This window comes from Tympanuchus pallidicinctus, unplaced genomic scaffold (assembly GCF_026119805.1).
Source record: "Tympanuchus pallidicinctus isolate F22 unplaced genomic scaffold, pur_lepc_1.0 scaffold6, whole genome shotgun sequence".
Taxonomy (NCBI): Eukaryota; Metazoa; Chordata; class Aves; order Galliformes; family Phasianidae; genus Tympanuchus; species Tympanuchus pallidicinctus.
In genome coordinates this window covers 8,939,409-8,959,367 of record NW_026294780.1, presented here as the reverse complement: position 1 = coordinate 8,959,367, position 19,959 = coordinate 8,939,409, and the positions used below count along the sequence as shown (strand labels likewise).

General features: G+C 38.2%; 1 protein-coding gene across 16 annotated transcripts in view; it reads left to right on the top strand.

Moving 5' to 3' along the window:
* INPP4A (inositol polyphosphate-4-phosphatase type I A) overlaps positions 1-19,959 on the top strand; it is a 113,009-nt gene that overhangs the window by 72,421 nt on the left and 20,629 nt on the right. For 4 of the 16 annotated variants that reach the window (XM_052705683.1, XM_052705678.1, XM_052705679.1 and 1 more), the window contains exons 8-19: positions 35-114; positions 2,105-2,258; positions 3,152-3,242; positions 3,942-4,089; positions 7,004-7,134; positions 7,470-7,574; positions 8,244-8,352; positions 9,386-9,403; positions 11,957-12,140; positions 13,390-13,608; positions 15,219-15,489; positions 17,996-18,028. In XM_052705683.1, the coding sequence (XP_052561643.1) occupies positions 35-114; positions 2,105-2,258; positions 3,152-3,242; positions 3,942-4,089; positions 7,004-7,134; positions 7,470-7,574; positions 8,244-8,352; positions 9,386-9,403; positions 11,957-12,140; positions 13,390-13,608; positions 15,219-15,489; positions 17,996-18,028 (1,543 nt within the window). The remainder of the gene's footprint in view (positions 1-34; positions 115-2,104; positions 2,259-3,151; positions 3,243-3,941; positions 4,090-7,003; positions 7,135-7,469; positions 7,575-8,243; positions 8,353-9,385; positions 9,404-11,956; positions 12,141-13,389; positions 13,609-15,218; positions 15,490-17,995; positions 18,029-19,959) is intronic. The other 12 variants (XM_052705690.1, XM_052705686.1, XM_052705691.1 and 9 more) reach the window with 9 other exon arrangements.

The window sequence follows — 19,959 nt, the reverse complement described above, 5'->3', positions numbered from 1 at the left end:
TAATAAACAGCTCTGCTAATCATCTTCTTTCCAGATGTATCTGTTGGGTTCTGGGATGTTCACTGTAAAAGAACTTCTACAAGAGAAGAATCACAGGTTGCACTTAACACTAAGGTTTGTAATGTTTTTTTCTATTTAGAAATTATCAGTTTTAACACGTGATTAAGATGTAGTGTAAGTTGTCTGTGAGACAGGATGAAAACTTTGTTTTTATTTTCTTCTTTTTTAAGTTGTAGGCTACTATTAAGGAAAAAAAAAAGATTTTGTGTTGCATGATAGTTAAAACTTGCGGAACGAGACCTTTTTGAATATGATGAATTGTGTTAGATATTGTCTCTAAAAATATTATTAAAATCTATCTAAAAATATTATTAAGGCCAGTTTCATTTTTTTCATTTTGTCCTACCAGCTCAGTATATGTATGTGCTTTATTTTTCTCATGTTATTAATATTGGAAGCTTTTGTGGAAAGAGCATGTCTCAGGAGGGAGTGAAAAAAAGAGAGTGGGAGTCTGAAAAGTGATCCAAAAGGGAATATGTGAAATCCAGTGTGCATTGAAGTGGAGACTTGGAGAAGAATGAGGACAGCAGAATGACATTGAGAGTTATGATGTGTAAAAGCGCATTGTAGTAATGCGTATTAAAAGCAGAACAGGAATCCTTGTCACAGAAGACAAGGAAAAATCATCAAGAAGCATCATAGGAGAGACTGAAGAAGACAGCACTTGCAGTGTAAACATTATCAGCACTAGAATTATGTAACTCGGACACAGCTAACCAAAACATGAAATGAGCAAAGTTGTTTATGCTAAGAGGAGAGATGAATAAAGTTCAGGGCTTTTTCTGCAATGTGTTGTAAAAAAAAACAAAAACAAAAACTAGCACAATTTAACACAGGGAGCAGATGAAGGAAGTGAGTGAGAATACCAGATACCAGGGGTATAATGAGTGAAATAGTTTAATTTCTTGTAAGTGTGATGATAAGGGTGAAAAAGAGGAAGAACGTGAGGGTAGCAGTTTCATGTTTGTGTGATAAATGTGGCTATTTTTTAGATTTACTCTTTTGTGACAGAGTTGAAAATGGGCTTTCATAACTGCTTGTTTTTATATCAGATGTATTCTTATTATAACAGTCTGTGATGCATACAAGTCTTTCAATTGTCGCATTATTCTTCAGATGTATTAGCTGAATGCTAAGCAGTGTCTGTAAACACACTGGAGTTGGATATTTAGACCTTTTACTGTAGTCTTGTATGTTTATTTCATTTGCCACTCCAGTGTTGTCTTTTCCAGGGATTTACTGTTATTGTTATTATTTATCTTGGTTTTCGCAGCGTATTTTAAAACATAAACAATCTTAATATATCATTCATAATCTATCTTCAATTAATAGTATAGATCTTTGCCAAAATAATTCTGTGTCGTGGGACATGAGACAGCAGAAATGGCAGCAGTGGTAGAACTGGTACTGTTCTTGTTTTGTTTTGTTTTTGAGAACCAGCAAGGTTAGAACTTTTGCTATACTGTATTCTCATTCTCCCTCCCACTCTCCATCCCTTCCTCCTCCTCAGACATGTGTTCATATGGACTCAACATCCATCCCCACCAGCAAGATTGCTGCTGACCTGGAAGGGTCAGGAACAAAATTGTATCAGTTCTTGCTGTGCAGCTGCTCAGATGCTAGTGACCAAGGTCCCTGGGTGTTCTTGGCACTTGCTTCCGTGCACCTCTCTGATGCCTGGAATTATCTCCCACTTCAGTGTTCCTTCTTCCATTGAGGATCTTCACATTGTTGACCAGCTAGCAGTGCTGTGCCTGATGCGCTCCAGGATGTTCACAATATATATATATATATTTTTTTTTCACTATGACAAACTAATTCCTCCTTCTAGTTTTACAGAAGTATTGAGGCACACACATAGTTTTAGACTGTCTTCTATTAGGAGATCTGTACAATATATCCCTAAGCAACAAGGACAGCATTTTCTTATTTGTTTTGTATTTGTAAGATCATGTAGAATTAAGTTGCAAAGATTCCTATTGAAAATGTTTATGAAATTCAAAGATTAATAGTCTTTTATAAGTGTTCCCTTGTTGATAAACAGGTCCACCTCCAAAAAAATTTCAACGCAGAGTATTTGTTGCAGGTCTGCTGAAAGTGACCGTGTAGGTAACATTACAGTTATTGGATGGCAAATGGAGGAAAAAACTGACCAAAGGCCTCCAGTGACAAGGTCACCTGATACAATTAATGGAAGGGTGAGTATAACCGTTATAGCAGCTTCAGAAACATACAGATTTATTGCCTGCATTGAAATAAACTGTGTTGAGATCTGCTGTCAACTTTCCTGTCCATTTTGTTATTTATTAGTGTTTTCCAATTTCAAAGTATTGTGAGGAGCAGCCTAATGGAGCTCTTGTTGCTCATGTTTGGGTTTAAAATCTTGGGAAAAGTTTACAGTGATCGAGCTTTCACTTCAAGTGTTTATGGCTTTCATCAGAGTAGGTTTGTAGTACTGTTAGCATACCTACCACATTGGTGAAGTCATAAGCAGTTTCAATTCTGGAACTTTCACAGGCAGCTTTATTTAAAAGAAATACCTTAAAGGATGTTAATTGAACTGTTACTTTAATATTGACTTTTTTATGTGATCTGCTCAAAAAGGCTGAGTGCAGGTATAGGGATTTCTGAACCTAGACATATGCTTAAGTCTATAAATGTTGCGTGCAGAAGATACTGGTGATAATTGCAGCCATACCCATGTATCACAGTCACAATGTGTATTAGGATCAGTTTGTATCAGGTTGAACCTGTAATGGGCATAAATTGGAGTGTGTATTGCTGGAGCAGCTTTGAAGATTGTGAGGTACAATAACATGAAGTAATTGAAGGACTGGATAAAATTTACTACGACGTTTCGAACTGTGTAGTAGAATTAAATAAGAGTGCTTGAACTGGAGTGTTTAAGTGGATTTATTATTTCAACCAATGATAGATTTTGTCCACAGAAAATGTACGTGTAATATTTTTTTGAACATAGATTTTAAATATACTTTATGTTGAGTGTTCCCTTCAAGTCTGTCTAGAAGGGTCATCACTACACGTTACCCTGGCACTGAGTTTTTCTTTTTTTCTTTCTTTTTTTTTTTAGACTGTGTTACCAGTTGATGAAAGTTTAACAGAATCTTTAGGAATCAGATCCAAATATGCTTCATTACGGAAGGATGCACTACTGAAATCTGGTAAGCAGTGGGCTGTAACAAGTAGGATTTCAGTGTCTGTAAAAGCAAAGCTTCTTGCTCTCTGCTTTTAGCCCAAGGCATTTAAGCAGATGTTTTGCTGGAATGGGAACAGGGTACTGACAGAGCAGACATTTAGGGAAGAACAAGAACAAGAACAATTTAGTGCAAGAACAAATTATTTTATCATCTGCACTATCATTTTGCATAGTAAAAGCAGCAGAAGCAAACTTTCCTCATTACGTTGGCTGTGCCATAAAGTTTTCCATGTAATTCACCATTCATAAGCAGGGTTGGTGTAGTTTTTTTGACAGAGGGGAAGAGGAGAATAGAGAAAAACAGTTGCTTGAAAGATATTTTTTTTCTTGAAGAAAGATGAGTTTTCCAGCAAATGATTGCATGAGAGGAAAATGCACATTATGTAATAGAAGGATTTCAGAAGTTGAATCTGTGTTGTATTTCCTTAATGGTGTTTTAAATCATTTGGAAGCTTTTCATGTGAGTGTTAGTAGAGGGCTCACTGCAGAACATGCATCCTTGGAAAAGCTAGGCTGATGCCAGATCTGTATATCAGTGTGTTACAGCATGTCAGTGAATGAAATCCACTCACTTAAAACAAACAAACAAACAAACAAACTGAATAGATCTTGTACACTTTTGTCTTAAACCCTATGCATAAATAACATGGTTTTAATTCCCCAGTGTTTGGTGGTGCCATTTGCCGGATGTACCGTTTCCCCACCACTGATGGAAACCACCTGAGAATCTTGGAGCAAATGGCTGAGAGCGTGCTGTCATTGCACATACCCAGGCAATTTGTGAAGCTTCTTCTAGAAGAAGATGCAGCAAGGTGAGCACACACTGGTTTGCACAGGCAGTCACACAGCAGGGATGTGGCTGCTACTGAGTTCCCAAGGAATATGTAATATTGTGATATTTATTTACCTACTACATATGTAATATGTAATATTCCTTGGTAATATATGTAATATAACGGTGTTAAAGCACAGAGGCACTAAGGAAAAATAAAACAAGCAGCTCCTTGCTGATTGAGCTGTTACAGCAAACAAGATTTTATGATGTCAGCATGTGGGGACTGGGCTTCAATGAGAGATAACATGAGTGTAAAGGTGTGCTGATAGGAGAGAACTGTTGGCAGAATAAACAATTAGGATCATTCTGCCGTCATCTGCACGTAGCAGCTATCTGTTGTTTTTGAAGCATTCGTCACTCTTCAAGGCAGCATACTCATTTATTAGATTTATTTCCCTGCAGTTGTAGGCTATGGTTTGCAGAGGGTCATTAGGAGCGGTTTATGTGTTCTTTAAAAACAAAAACAGAATTTCTTTAGGGATGGTAAAAGAATTTTTATCTTATTTTTGAGTATTTGGCTTTAATTTTAGCTATGTTTGAATGCCACTTTTAGAGGCCTAATTAAGCCTGACTTTAACTAAAAATACAGGTATTTAGTGGTCTCAGTGTCCTATATTGACACATTTCTCTCCTTTGGGATACTGTGAAAGAAAATCAAATGTTAATCCATATGAGCAGGCAGAAATAGTTTACAGTGGAGGCAAGTATTTTTTTGTTTTGCAGAACTCATGACTTTTCACAAGAAGATGGCAGTGAGAGCTGTCACCTATGGAAAAAAAATTCTGCATTATGACAGAGTTTCTAACATCCAGGGGGATTTTATATGCTGTTTTGTTTTTTAGAAATGTGTACTTGCTAAGGAGTAAGGTCAGTTGTGTTAGGGCCTAAGACTTGTAGGAAAAGAATGAACTACCTTGCATAGCTATCTTGCTACACTTGTGGTGGAGGGGCCTTGGGATGCACCATTACGTGTTTAGGTATGAGTTATTCATTGTTTATTTTATATCTTTGGTTCTCTACAGCTTTCCTCACAATACATTCAGAAGCTTTTATTCATTATGACATACAGCTAAGATAATGTAAACATTTACCAAGCTTACCCATAAGGTGCCATCTGGGATAAATGTGATTTAAGATCTTGAAGATAATAAACAGAAAATTTGGATGAATGGGGAAAATGGATGTGGCTTGTAAGAATGTGGGCAGTGAAGTTCCTAAAAGCCTTAACCATAAAAAGTGACTGCTCAGAGGCCTTGCTAAAGTCATACAGTGATTGATAGATGAATACTGCGTACAATTCCAGCTTACTAACAGCCCACGTGATGGCTAATGTGAACTCTGTATTCTCTGAGTTGCGTGGCTGAAAGGTAAATACCTCTTCCGTGTAATCTCCAAGAAAGATTTCCTTTGCTCAGTTCAGCTGAGATAAACCACAGTGATGTGCAGAATTCTTTTCTGCCAGTGCTTTAATGTTTCTAACTGAACAATTGTTTTTCTTTAAGGTCTGTTACTGTTACATTAGTGCTGAAGTAGTGCCCTGTTTTGATACAGTGTAGGAAATGGCACATTTGAATACAAACTGTATTCAGATGGATATCTCAGATTTTCCTCCATTTGCTGTTTGTAGCCCAGAGGAATGCTGAGCAGCTACACAGGCCCAGCTGCTCCTGTCTTAACAATATGGTAACTTGTAAAATGCCTTTGTATTAATTACAGCTGTTGTCTCTTATGTAAAACTGCTCTGGCCCAGAACTCTTTGAAAGGGAACATCTTACCAGGGGATATTTTGACTACCTACTTGTTTATGACATGCACATCCCCTGCTGTCTTAGCCACGTGGAATAAACAAGGAAACAAAGTTTTAAGCTGTGAATTTGCTTTAGGAAGACATGGGCTCAAATGCCTGGTGTGCTTTGAGAAGGGAACTTGACTAGGTGGTCACAGAAACAGTTTGCAAGATGAAATAAGAAGTGCCTTTTTCCAAATCATTGATATGTACAGTTTACATTGTTGCATGTTGGAAAATCAATCTGAAGCTTTTTTTGGAAGTTTGCCTGGTGTTAATTCGGTCCTACCTACTGTGGAGTAGAAATTATTCTGCCAAATGCTCCCTCAAATTATATAAAAACAAATGGTTAAAGCTGTGGGTTAGGAGTATTGAGAATCAGCAGCAAAAAATCTTCTGAATCTTTTTGACAGATGATTGTTGTACATTTTCTTTGGTGATGTTCTGTTGAATTCTCCTAGCCAGGAGCTTTTCTGTTCAGATCTGGGGGTATTCAGTCATCCTGTATTCCACCTAAAGTGAACCTGCAGATTAAGACTTTGTTGGGTGACCTTTTGTCTTTCCAAAACCTTATTGATGCTTTCACTTCTTAAGTCTTCCATGCCTGACCTTAAAAAAACTGTCCTGTAGATGATCTGGCCAGCTGAGATATTAATTGTAGTGTTGGGTGTTGATCTCCCAGCTAAGATCTCTCACAGTTGTGATTTAGTTAGAGAGCAACCAAAGTTCTGTGGAGTGGATCTTCATAGTCCCAAGTCACCTGACACAATGGCAGTGCCCACCATTTGCAAATCATCAAATTGTCTGAGGGCAGAAGCTGTGGAAAGCTGTGGAAAGCTTTGGTTTTCACTAAAACCTGGAGTTCTTGGGGTACAGTGTGTTCTGCTTGAAAAGAACATCAGTTCCCTGGGAGAGGGCTCAATAGCAATGCTTTGGGACATATTTGGGAGTGCTTTCCCAGTCTGGTGACTAGGCTAGACAGGAGTGAGTTCAGAATGCATGAGAATGGTGCTACACTGCTGTAGTGTGAAACTTGGTCAACTGGACAATGGAGCTGAACCTCTTTTTTTTTTTTTTTTTTCTTTCTTTCTTCTTCTTTCCCTAGGGTTTGTGAACTAGAAGAACTGGGAGAATTATCTCCTTGTTGGGAAAGCCTTCGGCGACAAATAGTTACTCAGTACCAAACAATTATTTTAACTTATCAGGAAAATCTAACTGACTTGCATCAGTACAAAGGTCAGCAAGATTTATTTTTTATAATAAAATGACACTTCTCAATTGTGCTTGTTAGTGAGTTAAAAAAAAAATAATTACTATTTTTAGATTATACTTATTTATTAATGATTGTTACGAGGTTGATAATGATCTAGAAATATTTGTCTGCTCTATTAATCCTCTTATTTTACCTGAATGTATAGTAGAATTATGAGCAATAACAAAAAGACCCCTCTTCTTGTATGTTTTTTCTTTGCTTTTCTTTTAGCATGTTGCAGGTGATGAATGAAACCCTTTGAATATTTTAGCTTAAGCAGAGGGACAGTTTTTATACAGTCTTTTTTCTGATTTCTTAGGTCCTTCGTTTAAAGCCAGTAGCTTGAAAGCTGACAAAAAGTTGGAATTTGTTCCTACGAATTTACATATACAGAGAATGAGAGTCCAGGATGATGGAGGATCAGGTACTTGCTTTTTCTTTCTTTCTTCACTTTGTTCTGTTTCTTTTTTCATTTTTCATAGCCAAGTTCCCACAAGCTGCTGTTCTGTGTTATTAATGCTACTTGGCATTTGTATAGCACCTTCTACTTTGAATTCCAAATCTCTTTGTAAAAAGAGGTGTTGGTATAGTTATCCTTGTTCTACAAGATCCCTTGATTTGTGTCAGAATAGTAGAGATACTGTTTCTTGCTTATTGTTAAATTCGTGAATTTTTTCTCAGGAGCCATCATAAAGGGTAATGCAAAATCACACCAGTTTGTTCACATCAAACTTTTTTCTTCGTAAATAACCTAAGTTATTTCTTCTTTTGGCAGTAATTCCCACTAACCATGGACATACACTCGTTCTGTGTATCAATGTTAGGGATTCCACTAGTGGCAAGTTTGGTGGAAAGGCCAACTCAGCCAGACAGACTTGTAGATTAACAAGTGAAGGACCTGCATTCGAGTAGGGTTCTTTCAACTCAGAAGTACCTGATGAATTTCCAGAGCTAAATGATACAGTTTTATATATCCTTCAAAACACTGGCATGAAGCTTTAGATAATTACTTTCAGAATAGTTTTGGAATTTCCACAACTGTTTGCATAAAGATCACAAGCTTTCATTTGTAAGTCCTTTTTGTCCATCCCAGATCAGAACTACGATATAGTCACCATAGGAGCACCAGCAGCTCATTGCCAAGGCTTCAAATCAGGTGGCTTGAGGAAAAAGCTGCATAAATTTGAAGAGGCAAAGAAACAGTAAGTAGAAATGTTGTTGTGTCAGCTGATGTCATGTCCTTTCCTGACAGTCTGTGCTCAGTGATTTGAAAAAGCATTCCATTCTTTGTTTTTCTTGCACCTCACTCAGTGGTTCTACTATACACTGTAAAGTTTATTCTGTATTTTCTTCCGAAGGGAAGAGGAGAAACAATTTCCCCTGTACGTTTCTCTATTTCTTTACTGATAGGTCTTTTCTACTAGTTCTCTCATCCTGCTAGAGTGATCCTGCTACCCTATAGTGTCACTCTGGGGGGAAATTTTCCTCCACCGGTACTCATTTAAAAGACGATTAACAGTTGTGTAGCAATTTACTCCTATTTATCTTAAAAGTAAGAAGGCCCAAATAACATAGCTATCCCGATAATCGTAATAGGCTTTTGATGCAGTGGAATAGAGAATCAGGCATCCCATTTTATCCAGTCAGTTCAAGTAGACATTTCTGTCTTGGAGCATTTGCTACAAGGGAATACAGAAATATATGCTATTTAGGAATATAGAAATCTTACAAAAAAATGGTCTGATGTTTGAGACTATCATAAATGCATTGTGAAAGACATTGTACTCTATAAATGAAACCTACTGTCATGTATTAAACCAATCCTGTGGGCCACCAGAAATTCAGCTCCCTTGGGAGATTTTTGAGGATATGCATTTCTTCATAGCTGTAGTATAAAATAGGTTCTTAAGATCTCCCTGGTTCTTCTATTTTATCATAAAATCCAGTATAGTAGAATTGAGTTCCATCTCCTCAGTTTCACTGTTACACAGATATTGTTCAGTTCTTTCTCCTTTCTTTGGCAAAATTGCACGTACTGCATCCACAACATTTCCCAAGAACAACACATGGTCATCTGGCAACCTGTGTTTTTTGCTTACAAGTTTAATCGTATGTACCTGCATTGTTGAAAAGATGACTCAAATATGTTATTCCCCACAAACATTTGTTTTGTTTTCTGCTTCTGGTATTTGCTAACAATCTGCTAATTTTATTTTGGTTTTTTGTTTTTTTTAGCAGTTATGAGGAGTGTTGGTGAGTTTTCTGTTTCTGAGAGTTCTGTAGAGAGGGCTTCTGTTCTTTGGTTTGTTTTCTTTTTCTTTTCCTTCTTTTCTTTGGCAAAGGTGTGGTGTGTTTTAACGTGTGCAGGGCTTTTTTAATGTCATGCATCATGGCATCCCTAATTGTGCTCTAAATAATCGTAGCTGCTTTGTAGAACATGAAGGAACTTCCTTTCATCTGCAATGTTTGCTTATAATGAGCAGCTTCCTGGATCTCTCTAAGCATACTAGAAAGCTAAGAGCAGAACATGAAAATTTTGCGTCTTTGCCTCTGTTATTTCCAGTGCAAATCACTTAGAGAAATCAGAATCACAGAATAGCCTGGCTTGAAAAGGACCATTATGATCATCTAGTTTCAACCCCCCTGCCATGTGCAGGGTCACCAACCAAATCTTCTGCCAGTGGTCCTTGAACCTTTGTAGTTGTAGATTGGGCATGGTTTATATTTTTTGTAATCTATGTCTGCATGTTATGGTGCTCAGTGCTATGAAAATGAAACTTTATGGTTCAGCAGTGCAGAAGTTCTGCTCTAAAACACTCATATTGAAGGCTGAATGCCTTGAACTGAGAGTTTAAGCAGAAGCAAGCCTGTGTTTTTACTTGCTGATACAACACAACAGGAGCTGTTCATTTGAAAAAGCAATTGCAGGTTGGAAAGTGGATTTATGTGAACTTTATGCCGTAAAATTTTTCTCCAGTCATCCCAGCAAATCTGTGTGATTAAAAGTGTAACAATTTAAATCGGATCTCAGTATGCTGCATGGCCTTTTCTGCCGAATACGTCTTTTTGCATGTTGACTACACTGTCATAGAAAAAGATTGCTCAGAGGAATTGTCACTGAGATCACTCATCAATGTAGAGCACGAATCATGTACAGTGAAAGTCCTAAGAGCTAAGATTAATTTGCTGTATAACCTAACAGCACTGGGGAGCGGTTGCTCTCTGCTCCAGTTGAGTGGCTGCCCAGAGGGACTCTAATAACAAAACTCAAGACTCACTTCTGCACTTCATCCTTTGAAAATGAATTTCTCATCTTTTGTAAAGGAGCTCAGGCAGATATAAGATCAAGGTCCTCTCTTGCCTCAATATCTCTCAAGGGGCGAGAACTGGTATTTGTTGCACTGATTTTAAAGCATGCCCCATGCAACTCTCATGTGTTACCTCACAGACACTGCAGAAATGAACAGTGTTGCTCTAGGAATAGCAAAGGAATTCAGACTTCTCAGATGCAGTGACCTGAGGCAGCTGTGCTTGGAAAAGAAGCTCTTCTCCATGCAGACCCAGCAGCACTTCTTTCTTCAGGCACTGCTGAGCTCAAGGTTTACAGTAGGTTCTTCTGTATTGTACTACACTGAAGCCATTTGTGAGTGGAAAAAAAAGGAGTAACATTAAGATAATATTGAGTGGATGTCACCTCATGCTTGTTGCTACATCATGAATGGGCATCACACTTGAGACAGCAGGAGCTGAAGTAAAGGCCTGATCTCTGTGTAGATTTCTCACTGGGAGATCAGAAAAAGAGGATTGTTCTTGGCAAAGAGGAAGTTTTGGTTTAAATGAATTTCCTAAGCTAAAAAGAAGTTTTTGTGAATAGTTTCTCTCAGTTAGGATTAACTAACCCTTCAGAAGTGCTGCAATCGCTTCATCAGATACAGGCAAGTGTCCAAAATGGATCTCAACTACAAAATTAGCTGCTGTAGATGTCTAAACACAGCATGTGAATGCTCATCTTCCCCACTACCAAGTAAATGGTCTTAGTGGAGCTGCAGTGTACCAAGATAAAGATATATTTTACTTGTATAATTTATTTCCATTTCTAGGTGGAAAAGGCTGGTTTGGTATAGCTTTGTGCAGTTAGAGCTGTGTCTGCAACAGAGACCGTTGTACCACAGCCATAGTGTAACACAGTGTGTGCTCACCAGGGCAGAATCCTTGGGTTAGCCTGATATATAATTTGCTTCTTATGTCTCTTAAGATTGCTTTTGCTGGAGTAACTTTAGTCAGCCTGGCAATTGAAGGAAAGTGGGATTTACTCTAGTGGGATTTACTAGCTGAAGAAGGTTTTGTTAATATCACACTCTCTATTAGTATTGGAAAGAAGGTGGATTTCCTTTTCTCAATGCTAGGGTGACAACAATAGCTGTGTGACAGCACTGTTACAAACCAGGTCTCAGTGAAGTGTCTGTGTTGTAAGGAGAGAATGGAGCAAGCTGTCACTGCAAATGCTGGTTCTGTCTCAGAGGGCAAAATCTATCCCATACATTCTCCTCAGCAAAATTGTCCCTCTGGTATACGAGCTCTGCCCTCAGACGCTTGGCATAAGGGATTAGTAAATCTGCATCCTAAGGCTTTCAGTAAGGCAGAGAAGGTTCTAAGATCATGCTCCTGCTGTGCAATTGCCAACTGGCCTTTCACTGTTGATTGCTAGGTAAATTATTGTTGTCTGCAATTAATTGTCTAGCATGCTACTGCAAAGTGTGTACCTCTAGAGCCATTTTACACCTAAAATCTGTCTTTCTTTTTCAGCACTTCAACAGGTTCCCAGTCAATAATATACATTCCACAGGACATTGTTAGAGCAAAGGAAATCATTGCACAGATCAACACCCTGAAAACTCAAGTGAGCTATTATGCAGAAAGGCTTTCACGAGCTGCCAAGGATAGATCAGCTAATGGCCTTGAAAGAACGCTTGCCATCCTGGCAGATAAGGTAGGAGAGTAATACATCTTCGCACTGAAAAACGCTGTTATCTTTTTTTCTCCCTTTCTTTTTTTTACTTTATCTGGTAGTGTATTATAAAATGCATAGTCTGTAAAAAAAAAAAAAAAAAAATTAAAAAAATCAAATCTGCTTATTTGCTGCACTTTTTTTCTCCTGTTCTTCACACTCCCTTGCCTTGAGAATGGAGAACAATGTCCTCTGATTGCCTCTATTGATTCACTGTAATCCAGAAATGAACATTTCTTCATTTTCTATTATTTCTTTCTCCACAACCATGTTGTTTCTTTTAATGCCCCTCTGAGTCATATGTCAAGCAGCAGCAACTGGGCAAAGCTTACATAGATGAAACGCTTCTGTAGTATTTCACTGGTGAAATAAGGAATAATGGTGACACAGCCTTTGCCTGAGTTAGTGATTGAGTCAGTTATTTCTTGACATTTGTTAACAGAAGACAGACTATAGGCAGTCATTTACAGGGACAAAAGCCAACTACAGTCTTAGTGACTGCTTCTGATCCTGAAGTAGATCAGGGTTCTAAATGGCAGCAATGGCAGTGGCATATGCTCAGTCCGTTAACCATAAATTGTCCCAGTTGAGGGGTTATGTATACCTTTGTAGGCTACAAAAGGTAATGTGACCACATGCAAATGTCTTAGTAATAATATTCACTCTAAATGGCACTGCAGCATATATGATTAATCCACAGGATTTTCTACAGCTGGACAAAGTATACACACAGCATAGTGAGGGCTTTCTCTTATTTAGTGGACAAACAGGTCTTTTTTTTTTCTTTCATATTCACATAACTTATCCTTTAATACAAGACTACTAATAAAGGAAACAGGTTGTATTGATCAGTAGTTACATTTTCAACTTTTCTCTTAAGTCTTGTGTGCAATGATTTGAGACAGATAGGTGAAATATAAACATGTCTGAACATTGTTTGAAGGTTTCTTCAAATGGAAGGTGAAGTGCAAATAGCACTGTTAGGAACTGCACATTTAGTTATTTATGCACATTTATTACTGCATATTGTTTTCAGTAGCTGCAAGACTTTGGAAACCTACCTTTCTGTTCGAGTATCCTATGTAGCTTCTCAGAGACTCCAAAGCAGTTGTTGTTTTCTTTGCAGAATACTAGTGCATGTTTTTTATTCTTTCTGTAAAAGAATATAATAAAGATTGTGTACAGAATAATGGAAAGGTCATTAAAATGTTGGGTTATTATTGCTTTTTAGACCCGGCAACTCGTCACAGTCTGTGACTGCAAGTTGTTAGCAAATTCAATACATGGACTAAATGCTGCAAGGCCAGATTATATAGCTTCAAAGGCATCTCCAACCTCTGGAGAAGGGGAACAAGTGATGCTGAGGAACGATCAAGATACACTAGTGGCCAGATGGACAGGACGAAACAGCCGATCTTCTCTGCAGGTGGACTGGCATGAAGAGGAATGGGTATGTTTGCTCTGTGGGGTGATGATGGAGTTTCTTTTCAGTTTTTGTTTGCTGTTCTTTTATTTGTAATGTCTGTATCTGCTCATGAGTATGCTTAGGTTTCATATTTTGGAGTATATTTGTATGCATCTTAGTCACCTACTGTAGGAACTGGTCAACTAGCAAAGGCATTCCGTCTACCCTGTGTGCATTTACTGCTCAGCACAGGGCTACAGACTGGCTTTAATAAATAATTCTGGGTCTTCTAAGCAGCAGAGATCATCACAATTTGTGCATTTATTTAAGTCACTTCCAAGGGAGAATAAGCAGCTTTTAAAGTAAACTAACCATACTACAAAGGGCTCTTACGGTTCTCCATAATGAAGCATATTTTGCTTGTGGTAGCTATACAGTTCAGTATTCTGAACTTTTCTCTGGTTTTGTATTCTCATCTAAATATTTGGGACTTGCTGTCCGTTTCTGTTTTGATGATGAACAGCTTCTAAAAAGTATTTGCACAAAAACTGCCAGTTGACACAAGAATTGGTCCATGTAAATTCTGTCACTGTGTAGTATAAATTGAAGTAAATTAAATCTCAGAGATGATCAGGGTAACTTAAAAAAACAATTAATTGTTCAAATTTAGAAATGAGATCCAATTCATTTTGGAAATGGATCCTTGCTGATTTTGTTTTGGCATGCTTTGACTGAGGGTCAGGCTTAAAATAATAACAAGCTAATAAGGCCAGTTCATTTAATTAGATGCTAAATATAATATACTAATTTTATCTATTACTGAGTTACATAAGTACAAAAGATGTATGTTTGTTTATAATTATTATGCAATCTTTTTAAAAGTGTTTTTTCCTATTATTTCAGTTAATTGTATTGTTGAATAAGTTTATCTGCAGTACAAAATCAATAGATCATTAACACCAATTCTTTGACCAGCTTCCATGAAAGTAGCATTTGCATTTACTGAAATAATCACTTTTAAAAATAGAGCAAGAGATCAGCTTATACCTGACTAAATGGAGATATTCTTCTCTTTCACCAAATTTCTGAATTTAAAACTATTTTCTGCATTTAGTTTGCATTTGGGCTTAGCCATGCATGTAAGGAAATGCTGGTTCTTTTTTCCTTTTTTCCTGGCTTTGAAAAGAATAAAGAATATAATCTCCTGCTGCCTTTTTAAAGGGAGGAAAGACTGTCACTGAATTGTAATTGCTCTGAGCTTTAAGGAGTTGAACCTTTAAGGGAGAAAAGTAAACGTTTATCAGCCAAACTGGCAAAGCATTTCCTTGTCAAACATTAGAGTCTAAAAGAATAAGCAGCAGTGCCAACTGTAATAGTGAATAGTAGTGAAGGAAGAGGCACTTAAAATTGTTCAGCAAATGTACTTCAAAGGTAACTTTACAATTCACCATGCACTGACTTTGCTACATATTGCTGACACGCTGGCATACATTATTTATAGAGAGAGAGTCTGCGTGTGCACTAATGTTGTAATTCTGAGTACACAGAAACTTTGCAAAAGGACTGGGACTGAAATTATAGGAGAAAAATGGAGGGATTTGTTACCTAATGTCTTTTTTTCTTTTTAAGTTGAGAAAGGAATGTTTTCTTTTAAGGAGAAAGTTTGGTTGAATGTTGACAAAAGTCTGGAGTGCATTATACAGAGAGTGGACAAACTTCTCCAGAAGGAGCGCCTGCAAAGTGACAGCTGTGAAGACGTTTTCCAGTGCGACATCAGCTGTACTAGTAAGAAAGGTAATCGGGACACCCGTGCCTACTGGATAAATCCAGAAGATGTAAATGAGACCTCATCTTCCTCACCACCAACATCCTCACCACCACCATCATCCACCCCATCCTGTGCATGCCATTCTCTCAGAAAGACAAGTGCGTATGCCAGACACCGCTTCTCACTTCTGCTCTCTCGCTGTGCGCTGGCATCGTTTCTAAGCCTCATGACATTCTTCCACGTGTCTTTATTTCAGTGCTGGTGCTACACCCTGTTGTCAGGCAGAGAGGGCTGGTGGTGTACTGGCAGCTGCAAAGTCCATAACTTTGAAATCCTAACCTCACTGAAATCGTCGCTAAATCTCTCACTAATGGCAATGGCTTTTGGTTTTCCTGCTGATATTTTAAGCTAGTAGAACAGGTGTTTGGGTTAGCATATGTCCAAAATCACCTCTGGTAGCTTTCCTCTTGGCTTCAGCTTCTTTGCAGCGATTAAAGCTTATTACAGTGAGCCTCTGTAAAAGATTAAATAAAGCACAAGAGAAGTGATTTGCTAATGATCCCAACTGGGCTGCCAAAGTGTACGAGGGGAGCCAAGTAGTCCCGTTAGGCTGAGCTCAGCTTGGAAGAGTGAATCTATGGGAGGTTAAAGCAGATTTTAACCCAAACTGTCAAAAGCTGTGGTGCTGAAGGGCTCAATTAGTTAGGCTTCATATAGCTGGAAGGTAGGAGTTGGCAGGGTGAGGAAGACGCGAATGAGAGATCCATATTAGTTTAATGCAGCCTTGCATTAAGTTTCAAAATTATTTTAGTTATGTATGTACCTATTTGACTTCTTTTCATTTTAGTTACTTGTGGCCATTGTAGTCTGACTGTTTTAATAGATCAGGTATGCCCAGAAAAAGTGAGATTTTGTGTTTTCATTTCCTTTTGTTCTGTTCTGTCTTACCGTTTGATGGCCTTTTGTGCATCTGTGACTTCATGTCCATTCCATTGGTAATGTTATAGTAAAGTTGGAAGACAGTGCCTGTAAGAAAAAGAAAACAAGGAATTGAAAAAAACAAAAGTTAGTATATTTGTAAAGCTCTTGTTACGTTTGATTTGCTTAGTATCTTAAATAACAATACTTTTCTAAATTAGACTGACATTTGTGCGTGTTGTAAAGAAGACTATAATGGGAGAGTTGGGTCTTGATTCAAAATGTTTTCTATTAATTTTTTACTAAGTTTTACCATTTTGATGCCTTCAAATGTCATTATTTGCTGGCTAGTTTAGGTAGCATTTACATGAAAGTTTTATCAGTGAACTTCATATACTAGAAGTATTATGTTGTTCATATTTAAAAAAATATAGGAAAAATCTGTTGTGGGTGATAACAGAATCTTTCCCCAAGGCATTTCTATGCTGGAAGCATCTTAGAACAATCATTTTCTTTCCGTTTACCCAGTATTTTCAGATAATTTTTTACATCTGCTGAAAATCCTGACACCCATGCAGTGTGAAGATGGAATTAGTTGCATTTACCTACGAAAGGTTTTGTTTGTATCAGAGTTTACAGAACCTCTCACTGTGTGCCTCCCAAAATGGAAAACAATTCTTCCCAAATCCACAGAATCTGACACAGATAAATCAGTAAGCGTGGCAAGCTTTAAAGCTGAGGGACTTGCTGCCATTTCCCAGTGTAAGGGCTAAATCTGAATTCTGTCAGCCGGCGTTGGATAAATGTAACTTAATGCTGGAAAGGGAATCTTGTTCCTTAGGTGTCTGGTCTTAATGAAAAGTTTGAGCTAAATTGCACTTGAGAAATTCACTGTAAGCCAGGGCAAGCCAGGTGCTTGATCGCATTTTATTATTAAATTGTATTCTTTTAATTTTTTTAAGTGTTTTTAAGTGTTTTTAAGTTCCCTTTCTGCATCACTTTCCACAACTGATGATGGGAATAGCTGAGAGAGACAAAATACTCTCAGTTCATAATGACAACGTTTTAATGCTTTTCTTTCTCATACGCTCATAGAACTAACGGTTTTTCTGCTACTTATTCTGAGCTGCGAATAAATGACACTGAGCAGAGAGTAAACAATATTTTTATTTTTTTTTGTGGAAAGCAAAAAGCAACAATTGAAGATAGTTCCAGAACTGGTGAGAGAGCAGAATGTTACTGAAACACTCAAGAGCATTTCTCTAGAAATGAATGCTTGCAGAAGAAAATACTGCCCTAAATGGTAGAAGGGAGAGTTAAGATTACACTTGCAGCATGGATGCCTTAATTTTCTGTGAAGTGCATTGAATTTGCTGCTAGTCTTTTGCTATTTTGAGTAGCAGCCTTTCAGCCAGCTTATTCTGTAGTTGCACTGGACCAGTGTTCTCAAATGGTGCCCTGTGAATCACTGGAATTGGCAGCGCACTCGCTGGTGATCCACAGAGACCCACTGAGCTGGCGGGTGCTGGCTCCAGATCCCTGTCCTCGTGTCTCCCTGATCTGAAACAGTGAGTGAAGAAGGCAGCTTGTGCTATTGGTGCCCACAGGCAAAGGAGTCTATCTGCTGAGCTCCTGTTCACTCAGTGAAAGAGTTTGAGAACCCTGGTGTTGAGCATTTGAGTTGCTTATGTTTTGACTGTGTTGCTGCTCCTTAATCATGCATGTTGCCCCTCCATTTCTGTGCAGATTGCAGCCCCGCTCCGGAAGAATCTGCGCCAGGTATGTGCATTCATGGCTTCTGCTTCTTCTGAAAATTCCAAGTTTTTTGTTCAGGCCGACTGTTTTCAAATGTCAGTGTTCTGCAATATCACATGACTTACCGAAACATATTGAGAAGTTATTTCCTATATAATAGTTCAAGCATGTATCTGGTAACTTCTCGGGTGTGGGAGAACACTTGTTTGGTTTGGAGAAACCAAAGTGACAACTGACTACTGTAGGTGACAGTGACTTTCCAAATAACACTAAAGTCTATGGGAGTCTGACTTTCGTGACCTTTCAGTCATGTCCTTTTGTACGTGCAACGGAACTCGACTTTCTGAATGAGATCTCAAACAGAACACGGAGCAGTCAACAAGGCTGGTGGAAAATCTGTGTTGGGTGTATACAGCGAGCAGTACTGGGCACTGCAAATCTGATGTGTCAGAATACAGAATTTGGAAGACTTTCCTCACACTGTTAGTCTTCTTTTCTCTCCCCTTGTACTTTTACACTCTGGTGTTGCCTTTCCGAAGTCTCCCTTCTGGATGGCTGTAATCTTATCCATTTGAGAGCAGGTTAATCTCAACACTGTGGTGGCTCGTTCTTGGTCCTGTTACACTGTGGTCTAGTGAAATACACAGGGTTTAGTGAAATACATGAAAAGTAGAGCCCCTGCGCAGGTAGGATTTGCATCTTCAGAGAACCTAATGGTTTTCTTCCCAGCTCTCCACCTTGTTTCCTTCTATCACTGGGAAAGTGCTTTTAATGAATAAAATTCATTTTGCACAAAGTTGGGGTTGCTGGAACATCTCTATAGTCCTTGCAAGCTATGAATGAATATTGTTTTAGTTATTTTTAAGATTGGAGTAGTTAAAAGCAATCAGGTTACCCCAGCTATGCACCCAGATGCACCCCAACTGCATCTTGAGCAGAAATGGCTGAGGCAGCAGTGCAGTAAAGTACTTAATTAGACATTGGTGTCTAATGTACAATGCAGAACATCTAAAGCAGATGACAAGCTTCCTGTAGGTTTATTCAGTGTCAGTCTTTAGACAGAGTAACTTTCTATCATGAAGCAGAAGCCTCTGATTAGGAAGTGGGATTTGTGTCCAAGATGAGTCAACAGCTAGGCTGTGATTTTAAATGTATAGCAACTCACTGAATCTTCACTGTCTCAGGCCCTTTGCCAAATCATTCTCCCTCTGGATCTGTGCATTGGAGTCTATAACTAGTTTTAAAACGCTCTGGTCATCTCGCAGAACATAAAAGCTGTGCTCAGAGTGGATATCACATAAAAGTTACTGCCTTCTGGTGTGTAAAGGTGCCATTGATTGATTGGATAGAAGATATTCTTGCAGAATTAAGATTTTGTTAGGTAAATTATGAGCAGTAGACAGAAGAAGGATCGGGAAGTCCTGGTGAACACTTTCAACTTTATTTAAACTCTGTCAGTGAAATATTTTGACCTCATTTGAACCTGTCATTCCTTTTGTTGTTGTTTACTTTTAAGGACAACTGCCATTGATCAAACAGTTAACAGCAGCATATGTCTGTGAAGCAGGTTGTGAAAAATATTTAGGATTTTGCTAATTAGCAAGGGGCTTTTTCTTTCATGGCCAGTGTCTACAGCCAAGAAGACACGCAGCAGAGAGGATTTTTGCTTATTACCCTAGATGAGCTGTTGCATTGTATGTGAGTTCTGTGAGAAGAAAACATCTGAAGATTGCTTTATTTTCAGGCATGCTGGTGTACCATCAGTGTGGTTTGTGATTACCAGAGATAAATTTATCTTCCAAATGAGGTACTGCCAAGCACACTGCAGTCTCTACTGAGTTAACAACTGCATTCATGTGAAATACTGGTGTGCTAGAAGATATCCTCAGTTCTTTCTGTCGATTTATGGAAAAACGCTTAAATGTATTAAGAGAAGTGCTCTGTTGCTATCATCT